The sequence below is a fragment of the Chiloscyllium plagiosum genome, chromosome 14 (genome assembly GCF_004010195.1).
Source record: "Chiloscyllium plagiosum isolate BGI_BamShark_2017 chromosome 14, ASM401019v2, whole genome shotgun sequence".
In the NCBI taxonomy this organism is placed as follows: domain Eukaryota; kingdom Metazoa; phylum Chordata; class Chondrichthyes; order Orectolobiformes; family Hemiscylliidae; genus Chiloscyllium; species Chiloscyllium plagiosum.
In genome coordinates, this window is record NC_057723.1 from 5978002 (window position 1) to 5989370 (window position 11369).

General features: G+C 44.6%; 1 protein-coding gene across 3 annotated transcripts in view; it reads right to left on the bottom strand.

The window, feature by feature from the left end:
* LOC122556434 (UDP-glucose 6-dehydrogenase-like) overlaps positions 1 to 11006 on the bottom strand; it is a 45432-nt gene extending 34426 nt beyond the window's left edge. Inside the window, exons 1-2 of one of the 3 annotated variants that reach the window (XM_043703079.1) lie at positions 10958 to 11006; positions 5013 to 5183 (exon numbers count right to left, since the gene is read on the bottom strand). In XM_043703079.1, coding sequence (XP_043559014.1) covers positions 5013 to 5174 — 162 coding nt within the window. In that variant the 5' untranslated portion in view covers positions 5175 to 5183; positions 10958 to 11006. Of the gene's footprint in view, positions 1 to 5012; positions 5184 to 9190; positions 9225 to 10072; positions 10778 to 10957 lie in introns of those variants that run through there. The other 2 variants (XM_043703077.1, XM_043703078.1) reach the window with 2 other exon arrangements.
* Positions 11007 to 11369: the final 363 nt, after the last annotated feature.

Genomic DNA, 11369 nt, shown 5'->3' on the forward strand with positions numbered 1-11369 from the left:
GGAAACAGACCCTTTGGACTAATTAGTCCATGCCAACCATGTTCCCAAACTAAACTAGTCCCACTTGACTGCATTTGGACCATATTATTCCTATTCATGTACTTTTCCAAAGCTTTTTTAAAATGTAACTGTACCTGCATCCACCACTTTCTCTGGCAGTTTAGTCCACACACAAATCACCCTCTGTGTCAAAAGGTTGCCTCTCTTTGATATATTTGCAAGGGGTTTGGTCTGGTCCATAACAATCTCAATATATTACCCATGCACTTTAAATTTTACACATTAATCTCTGAGGTGTGACTTTGTCAAAAGTGCTCAGGAAGTCCAAATAAACCAAATCCACTTGCTCCCCCAATCAACTCTACTAGTTACATCCTTGAAGGATTCCAGTAGAATGATTCCAAATGGTTCCCTTTTGTAAATCCATACTGACTGTGTCTGCCTCTACCAGTATTTTCTTTGCTGTAAAATCCTTGGTAATGGACTCTGATATCTTCCCCATGGCTGATGTCAGACTCTGGTCTATAATTCCCTGCTTTCTCTCTGCCTCCCCTTTTAAATGTTAGGGTTACATTAGCTACCCTCCAATCTGAAGGGACTGTTGCAGAGTCTAAGGAATCGTGGAAGTTGCCCACTAACACATCAACTATTTCGAGGGCCATTTCCTGAAACACTCCAGGATATAGATTTTCGAGCACTGAGGATTTAACAGCTTTCAATCCCATTAATTTCTCCAATATCATTTCTTTACTAATGCAGGTTTGCTTCAGTTCTTCCCCTTCACTAAGCCCATCATTTCTGGTGCATTATTCACGTCCTCCTTTATGAAATCAGAGGTGAAGTATGAACTTAGTTTGTCAGTAATTTCTCGTTCCCCATTAGAAACTCCCCCATTTCTGACTGTAAGAGACCTACATTGTTGAAAACTAATCTTTTTCTCTTTCTGTAACTATCAAAACTTTTTACTGTTAGTTCCTATGTTCCCTGTAAATGTACACCAACTCTTATTTTCCCCTTCTTAAAGCAATCCCTTGTTCCTCCTTTGTTGACTTCTACACCATTGTCAATTCTCAGGTGTATTGTCTTTTTCTTCCTAATTTGTATGTTTCTGTTTTTGCATCTAATACTATCTCTAACTTTCCTTATAAGTCATGGTTTGGCCACTATTTTCTTTACACTCTTGTATCAGGGAGGAATAAACAGTTTTTGGAGTTCTTTGAATGTTTGCCATTGCCTACCCAATGTCATTTCTTTCAGCATCATCCACAAACTTAGCAATAATCCACTTACTTCCATCATCCAAGTCATGGATATATACTGTAAATAATTGTGGTCCCAGTCCTGATTCCTATGGCACACTGCTAGCTATGAGTTGCAATCCTGAAATTCCTCCCTTCATCCCAACTCTATCTTCTATTACTTATTCAATCATCTATCCATGCTGCCTCCAATACCATGGGTTCTTAAAAATTTCTTATGCTCGGTAGTCTTTTAGAGATATATGGCATCCACTGCTTCTTCTTTATCTATCCTGCTTGTTACCTCCTCAAACGAACTCAAATAAATTTGACAGGCATTATTTGTCCTTCATTAATCCACACTGACTCTGCTCGATTATGTTATGTAATTCTAAATGCCTTGCTTTTACATCCATTATAATAGACTAACATTTTCCCAGTAACAGATTTAAGCTTACAGGTGTAGAGTGGTTTGTTTTGTGTGTCTCTCGTCCTTTTTGAGTAAAGGTGTTACGTGAGCAGTTTTCCAACTGGGCAGCAGTTATATGGGCTGCATGGTGGCGCAGTGGTTAGCACTGCTGCCTCACAGCACCAGGGGCCCAGGTTCAATTCCAACCTCGGGTGAGCGTCTGTGTGGAGTTTGCACATGTGGGTTCCCTCCAAGTGCTCCAGTTTCCTCCCACAGTCCAAAGATGTGCAGGTCAGGTGGATTGGCCGTGCTAAATCACCCATGTTAGGTACATTACTCAGAGCGGGGTGGGTTGGTGTGGACTTGTTGGGAATCTAATCTAACACGAGGGCTTTTCCAGAATCTAAGGATTCCTGGAAAATTTCTACCAGTGTATTCACGAGATCAGGAGCTACTTCATTGGAATCGTGGGATGCACCCCATCAGGTCCTGGATCCTCTTCAATTTAGCCCCTCTCTTCCTCTCTATATATTTAAATAAGCTCTTATTGTCCATTTTTAGATTACTTGCCAGTTTGCCCATATAATTTATTTTCTCCTTCTTTAACATTTGTTTTAAATTATACAGGAATGGGGCCACAAAAGTGTTTTGAGATCTAGTGCACTGATTGATGTTTAAAGTTGTTTTCACTCAGACTTATTTGAACTTTGAGAGATTAGCATGCATACAAAGAACAAAGAACATGACAGCATAGGCACGGGCCCTTCAGCCCTCCAAGTCTGCACCGATCCAGATCCTCTACCTAAACCTGTCGCCTATTTTCTAAAGATCTGTATCCCTCTGATCCCTGCTCATTCATGTTTCTGTCTCGATACATCTTAGATAAAGCTATCGTTCTTGCCTCTACCACCTCCGCTGGCAATGCATTCCAGGCACCCTCTACCCTCTGTGTAAAGAACTTTTGACACATGTCTCCCCTATACCTTTTCCCTCTCACCTTGAACTCATGATCCCGAGTAATTGAGTCCCCCACTCTGGGAAAAAGCTTCTTGCTATCCATCCTGTCTATACCTCTCAATTTTGTAGACCTCAATCAGGTCCCTCCTCAACCTCCATCTTTCTTATGAAAATAATCCTAATCTATTCAACCTCTTCATAGCTAGCACCCTCCATACCAGGCAAAATCCTGGTGAACCTCCTCTACACCCTCTCCAAAGCAACCACATCCTTTTGGTAATGTGATGACCAAGACTGTAGGCAGCATTCTAAATGCGGCCGAACCAAAGTCCTGTACAACTGTAACATGACCTGCCAACTCTTGTACCCAATATCCTGTCCAGTGAAGAAAAGCATGCCATTTGCCTTCTTGACAACTCTATTGACCTGCATTGCCATTTTCAAGGAACAATGGACCTGAACACCCAGATCTCTCTATACATCAATTTTCCCCAGGACTTTTCCATTTACTGTACAGTTTGCTCTTGAATTGGATCTTCCAAAATGCATCACCTCACACTTGCCCCGATTGAACCCCAACTGCCATTTCTCTGTCCAACTCGCCAATCTATCTATATTCTGCTGTATTCTCCAACAGTCCCCTTCACTATTTGCTACTCCACCAATCTTAGTGTCATCTGCAACTGATACCTTCCTCCAAATCATTTATGTATGTCACAAAAAAGTGGTCCTGGCATGGATCCCTATGGAACACCACTGGTCACAGGTTTCCATTTTAAGAAACTCCCTTCCACTACTACTCTGTGTCTCCTGTTGCCCAGCAGTTCTCTATCCATCTAGCCAGTACACCCTGGACCCCACGTAACTTCACTTTCTCCATCAGCTTACCATGGAAACCTTATCAAACGCCTTACTAAAGTCCATGTATATGACATCTACAGCCCTTCCCCCATCAATCAACTTTGTCACCTCCTCAAAGAATTCTATGAGGTTTGTAAGACATGACCTTCCCTATACAAAGCCATGCTGCCCATTACTGATGACCTCATTTTCTTCAAAATGGGGATAGATCCTATCCCTCAGTATCTTCTCCAGCAGCTTCCCTACCACTGACATCAGGCTCACCGTTCTATAAATACCTGGATTATCCCTGCTAACCTTCTTAAACAAGGGGACAACATTAGCAATTCTCCAAATCTCCGGGACCACACTCGTGTTCAAGGGTGCTGCAAAGATATCTGTTAAAGCCCCAGTTATTTCCTCTCCCACTTCCCTCAGTATCCTGGGGTAGATCCCATCCGGTCCTGGGGACCTGTCTACCTTAATGCCTTTTAGAAAACCCAAAACTTCCTCCCTCCTTATGTCAACTTGACCTAGAGTACTCAAAGATCTATGCCTAACCTCAACATCTGTCATGTCCCTCTCGTTGGTGAATACTGATGCAAAGTATTCATTAAGAAACAACCATTTTCTGACTCCACACATAACTTTCCTCCTGTGTTCTTGAGTGGACCAACCCTTTCTCTCATTACCCTCTTGCTGTTTATATATGAAAAAAAAAGCTTTGGGATTTTCTTTAACCCTGTTTGCTAAAGATATCTCATGACCCCTTTTAGCCCTCTTAATTCTTTGTTTCAGATTGGTCTTACATTCCCAATATTCTTCCAAAGCTTCGTCTGTCTTCAGTAGCCGACTTTATGTATACATGTTTTTTCCTTCTAGGTGGTCTCACAATATCACCTATCATTCATGGTTTCCTAACCTTGCCATTTGATTCCTCGTTTTCACAGGAACATACCTCTCCTGAACTCTAATCAACCCCTACAAGTGTCCCAATGATTGTATTATGGGAATGGCATAAGTTAATGGCATGACAATGATGATGGAACACTGACATCAGCCATCACATGCAAATGAGACTCACTGAAGAGGATGGGATAATGTGTAATTGAGAGCTGCATTACAGAGATCAGTAAATGTATGATCCTGTGTAAATAAGTATTTGTTCAAACTTCCAGGTGTCAGATCATACTCACTCTCAGGTCTAGATGCAGCACACTAAGAGTTAGGACAGAACAGTCCAAAGGTGCAGTCTCTCAGCAGCACAAGACAGAACCCCCAAGTCCCAAAACTCTCAGCAGCCTAACCCAGAAGGACTCATCAAAGAAGGATCACATCAGCAATAACAGATCAAATCAGCCATGACCTCTTATATCACTAGTTTTCTACAGATCCTGAATCAATTCCCACCATTCAGAGGACTGGATCCTGAACCGAGATTAAACTCACAAAAGCAAAATGTTAACAATGGGTTTATCTACAGAAGCATTACCGCTCCCACCTCAGTGACAGGAAGGGGGAGGGGTATACCTTCCACAGGAGGAGGGGGGTGGAGTCAATGGAATCACCTCAAAGATAGGAAGCTGGTTGGAATTCCAGGCCTTAATCCGCTCGGCATTCAAATCCACCACAGTCACGGTGATCTCCTTGCACATCTGTGCAATGACACTGCACGTCGGGCCTCCAACATATCCTGCTCCAATGCAGCAAATCTTACTGACCTGGACCATGGTCTGAACCTAGTTTGAAAACAGCAAGAGAGAAAAAAAAAGGTGCTGATTCTCAGAAGGTAAACATAAACACAAACTACAGCACAGCATTGCAAATTCTGAGACACCCACCCATTCACACCACCTTCACACTAAGTGTGTTACACCCGAAACGTTGACTTCTCCACCTCCTGATGCTGCCTGGCTTGCTGTGATCTTCCAGCCTCCTGCCTGTCTATTACCAACAATATTGTAGGTCTACCTACAGCACATGGACTGCAACAGTTCAAGAAAAACAGCTCACTACCACCTTCCCAAAAGAAACTAGTGACGAGCAATAAATGCTGGCTCAGCCAATAACACCCATATTCTGTGAATTAATGAATAATTTTAAAAAGTGTCAATAAGGTTTTTCCAGCTTACTGTGCCATGAACACTTCTGGTCTTCATATTATATAAAAGGATATAGATATTCTAGAGAAGATGCAAAAGATGATTTACAGGAAACAGAAGAGCTGGACACCATTCAGGCTGGTACTGATAGGATGCAGCAATATTCATGCTACACAAATGCCAAGGCAAAACTATCAGCAAAACAGAGGACCTAACCATTTCCCATCACCTTCAATGGTAATATCATCACTGAATCCCCCATTATCAATACCTGGGGATTGACGATTGACCAGAAACTGCGCTGGACCAACTACATAAATACGGTGGCCACAGGAGCAGAGCGGAAGCTAGGAATTCTGCAGCAAGTAACTCACCTCCTGACTCCAAACGCAGGCCCACCGTTTTATAAGCACAAGTCAGGAATGTGAAGGAATAATCGGGGGGAAGAAAAATTCACTCTCCGTCCAGTGTTTTAAATATTCTCTCCCTCCAACACCATCACATGCCAGTTGGACTGAATGGCTGTTTGAGTTGTACGCTTTTAGATTAGATTACTTTACAGTGTGGAAACACCGACCCGCCGAAGCGCAAACCACCCAGACCCCTACATTTACCCCTTACCTAACACTACGGACAATTTAGCATGGCCAATTCACCTGACCTGCACATCTTTGGAACTGTGGGAGGAAACCCACGCAGACACGGGGAGAATGTGCAAACTCCACACAGTCAGTCGCCTGAGGCGGGAATTGAACCCGGGTCTCTGGCGCTGTGAGGCAGCAGTGTTAACCACTGTGCCACCGTGCCGCCCACGTGCTTGGTGTAACTGAAGATTGTATTCAGCCCAGAAGTGAACATGGAGCTAGTTAGTTATAAAATTCACATCACTGAAACGATGTACAAGACCATAAGATGTAGAAGCTCAAATAGGCTATTTGGTTCATCAAGATTGTTCCACCGTCCAATGAGGTGATGACTGATCTGATACCTATCGATTCCACTCTCCTGCCTTTTTTCCATAATCCTTGATTCCCTTCTGATTAAAAATCTACCTCAGCCTTGAATATACTTAATGACTGGCCTCAATAGCCCTCAGTGGGAAACAATTCCAGAAACTCACTCCACTCAGGGAAACAAAAGTCCTCCACGCTTCTCTCTTAACTGGACTTTCCCACAGGGGAAACGACCTTCCACACTTACAGTCAAGTCCCTTAACAATTTTATGCTTCAATAAGGCTGCCCCTTATTCTTCTATATTCCAGTGTGTACAAGACTAACCTACTCAACTTTGCCTCATAGTAAAATCCCTCCATACCCAGGATCAGCCTCATGTACTATCCCCAAGGTCAGTGTATCTTTGATGAGAAGACCAAAAACTGTTCAATTGTGATCTGTAGTACCTTGTGTATTTTAACATACTAAACAGTCAACTTATCAAATAACAGAATAAATGGCATTAGGGGATTGAAATTTAGGTCTGGTATAGACTAGGGTTTTTTTGATTTGGGAAAGATTTGCATTCACATAAATCTGCGAATTATCTCATAGCTCCCCAAAGCACTTTACAGATAATGGGCTGAATGGCCTCTTCAATCCTGAGATAATGAAGTATTTTAAATTTTTAGAAAGTGCAGTCACTGTTATAACATATTAAACATAGCAGCCAGTGTGCGATCACTTATTTTTGTGATTCGAGTCAATGCTAGGGAAATAAACAATTTTCAACTAAGGCATTTGGTATGCTTTCTTTTATTGGTCAGAGTATTGAGTACAGGAGGTGGGAGGTTATGCTGCAGCTGTACAGGACACTGGTTAGGCCACTGTTGGAATATTGTGTGCAATTCTGGTCTCCTCCCTATCGGAAAGATGTTGTGAAACTTGAAAGGGTTCAGAAAAGATTTACAAGGATGGTGCCAGGGTTGGAGGATTTGAGTTATAGGGAGAGGCTGAACAGGCTGGGGCTGTTTTCCCTGGAGCGCAGAGGATGAGAGGTGACCTTATAGAGGTTTTCAAAATTATGAGGGGCATGGAGAGGGTAAATAGACAAAGTCTTTTTCCCTGGGGTCAGGGAGTCCAGAACTAGAGGGCATAGGTTTAGGGTGAGAGGGGAAAGATATAAAAGAGACCTTAGGGGCAACTTTTTCACACAGACAGTGGTACGGGTATGGAATGAGCTGCCAGAGGATGTGGTGGAGGCTGATACAATTACAACATTTAAGAGGCATTTGGATGGGTATATGAATAGGAAGGGTTTGGAGGGATATGGGCCAGGTGCTGGCAGGTGGGACGAGAATGGGTTGGGATATCTGGTCAGCATGGACGGGTTGGACCGAAGGGTCTGTTTCCATGTTGTACATTTCTATGACTCTAACGTGGAGTCACTCCCAGTTGGGAGTTTGGGAATGGGCAGATACTGATTGAAGCTCTCTCCACTTTGCCCTGAATACAGAGTTATTCTGAATCGTAAAGTGGCCATGCTCACAGCAGACAGTCCCTGTCCAATCAAACTGCATAGATCAGTTTGAGCACTGGGGAAGGTGGATGGTCAAAATCCTGGGCAGCCACACCTACTGTCAACATGAGAAATGACAGACTTCCATCATTTAAACCAGCTGTAGTATTGGACAAGATTGAGTGGGCAGCACTCTCACCCCATGCCTGGGGGGTCAAGTTCTGACATGTCAGTGCAGTGGTGAAGGAGTGCCACACTGTTAGCATTGCCATCTTTTCCATGAAATATTGAACTAAGGTCCAAAAGATCTCTTGCACACTTCAGAAGGAGAGTGTGGTTCCCCCTCACTGCCCAGGATGGGAATATTTGCACTCAATACACAAAGGTTTCCCTTTCTGATTCCTGGACTGGCTGGACGGATATATGAAAACAGACCGGATCAGTCAGGACCACATTCACTGGAATTTTGAAGAATGAGGAGAGAGTCTCAGAAACCTACAAAATGCTTCTGGGACTATTCCTGGGTAAACACGGGAAGTATGTTCCTGATATCCAGAGAGTCCAGAATCAAAGGTTACAGTCTAAGAATACAGGATAGACCATTGAGGACTCAGATAGGAAACACATTGGCTCAGTGGTTCGCACTGCTGCCTCACCTATACATTCCTGAACTCTATGGGACAATTTAGCACGGCCAATCCATCTAACCTGCACATCTTTGGATTGTGGGTGGAAACTGAAGGAAACGCACGTAGACACGAGAGAATTTGCAAACTGCACACAGTCGCCCGAGGGTGGATTCGAACCCGGATCCCTGGTGCTGTGAGTCAGCAGTGCTAATCACTAAGCCATCACTGTGGAGAGAAAAAAAAATTGAGTCCAGTGACACCTCTTTAGAACAAGAGGTCACTGTTTTCTCCCAACAGATGCTGCCCGATCTGCTGAGTTTCTCTAGCAATTTCTGTTCCTGTTGTTAAACCAAGGTGTGATGGGAACAAAAACACAGTCTCTCAGATTTGAAATTAACAACTAATCTAGCTTCAACTGCCATTTGTGGAACAGGGTGCCAAACCTCAACCAGCCTTTGTATGCAGAAGTGCTTCTTAATATCTGTCCTAAAGGATCTGAACCTAATTCTCAGACTGTGCCCCCTAGTTTTGGAATCCCAAACCAGTGGAAGTAGTTTATCTACCTTGGTAAAAACAATGACTGCAGATGCTGGAAACCAGATTTTCGATTGGTGGTGCTGGAAGAGCACAGCAGTTCAGGCAGCATCCGAGGTGCAGCAAAATCGACGTTTCGGGCAAAAGCCCTTCATCAGTGAGCCTGAAGCGTGGAGAGATAAGCTAGAGGAGGGCGAGGGTAGGGAGAAAGTAGCATAGAGTACAATGGGTGAATGGGGGAGGGGATGAAGGTGATAGGTCAGGGAGGAGGGTGGAGTGGATAGATGGAAAATAAGATAGATAAGTAGGACAAGTCATGGGGATAGTGCTGAGCTGGAAGTTTGGAACTAGGGTGAGGTCGGGGAAGGGGAAATGAGGAAACTGTTGAAGTCCTTATCTTGTCTACCTTGTCTTTTCCTAGAAAGCAAAACTTGAAGTGTTTTAAAGACGCTGTGGATGACGGAACTGTTTTTGTCCCTCTTACCCCAGGCGATTTGAAGATGTTAGTAGGTCGCCTCTACATTGGAGGCACCAGTTCCTTTATCACTACAGCTCATAGCTCGGGGGAGGAGTGAGGGGGGAGATTGGGGGGAGGGGTTGTCTGAGAGTTCGTTGGATTGGGGCAGCAGTTGGGAGTTAACAAGAAGCAGAGCAGGCTACACACACAGACAAGATAGTGAGTCACACAGAGACAGTAATGGAATAACTCCGCAGACCGCAGTGAGACTCCGGGGTGGGACCTCCAGCCACCCTGAAACTCCGCCAGTATTTCTTACACAGCATTTATATACAAATTTAAGGCAGATTTAAATCCAGGAACTTTCCCTGTGCAAGCGAGAGCAGGAAACACACGGCGTGAGCAACACAGTGATACAGATGTGCTCTATCAATATTACAGGGTAGACACTTACCGAAAGGGCAATGATTGATTGGAAATTCACAGTCAGATGAAAGGCGGAGGGACAGACCCAGGAAGTAGCTGGCGCCGGAGAGGCAGCGCCGGGTTAATTTCCGAATGAAAGGGACCAGCAGAAGCTGCCTGCTCCCGGAGCCCGGAGCCACGCAAGCGGGTAGAGGTCTCGCTAGCGTCAGCTCGCAGGCGGCTGATGTAGAGACGGAGGGGGTGGCTATCACTGACTCCGCCTGCTTTGCCCAGCCGCCAGGTTCCTCCTCAGCTGGGTCCAGACATTCCGTTCGGCCCATCGCGTCCGTGCCCGCTCCTTGCAAGGGCTCCCCAGGTTCTCCCCAAAGCCTTGCCCCTTTCCATTGCAAACCCCCACCTCCCAAGTTTCCTTTCTGCAACTTACACTGGAGTCTGCTCTCTGGGTGGATAAGGTAAAGGCGAACCCGCCATAGTCCCACTCTTTGGTTTTGGACTAGTGGTGCTGGAAGAGCACAGCAGTTCAGGCAACATCCAAGGAGCAGCAAAATCGACGTTTCGGGCAAAAGCCCTTCATCAGGAATAAAGAGGAACGGTTGATGATTTAAACTGAGGGTCACGACACCCACACCAAAGGGCGAGATTGAGAAAGAGAGTCCCTTCATGGTAATCTCAGTCAGTGTGGGAATTGAACCCATGTTGTTAGTGTCACTAACTTGCAAACCCGCCAGAGAGGAGCTAACCCATCCTCTATTCTGACCTATCACCACATACCCATCACCTTCCCCCATCCCCTCCATTTATCTCTTAGCCCCCTATCCCCACCCCCAGTCCTGATGAAGGGCTTATGCCCAAAACGTGGACTGTCCTGTTCCTGGGATGCTTCCTGACCCGCTGTGCTTTTCCAGTGCCATACCTTTGACTCTGATCTCCAGAATCTGCATCCTCACTTTCCCCAAACATTCCGACGATTGTATGGGGGGGGAGACCGGAAGTTGGAGTTGATCTTATTGATTAGTGGGACAGACTCAAAGAGACAAAATGATAACCTCTGGTACCTAATTCCTGTGTTCTGTTTTCTAACCTCTGGAATTCCTTCCCTAAACTCCTCCATCTCCTAAACGATTCAGGGTGAGCCTGTAAATTGGATGCTATATTGGTTTTAAGGCAACAGGCCTGGGATGGTGGTGTACTGGAGGCCTGTAACCAGTGGTGTTCCACAGGTACTGGGTCTACTTTTGTTTGTCATTTACATAAATGGTTTGAATGTGAATATAGACATGGTAAGTAATTTTACGGATGACACCAAATTTGGTGGCGAAAGTGAG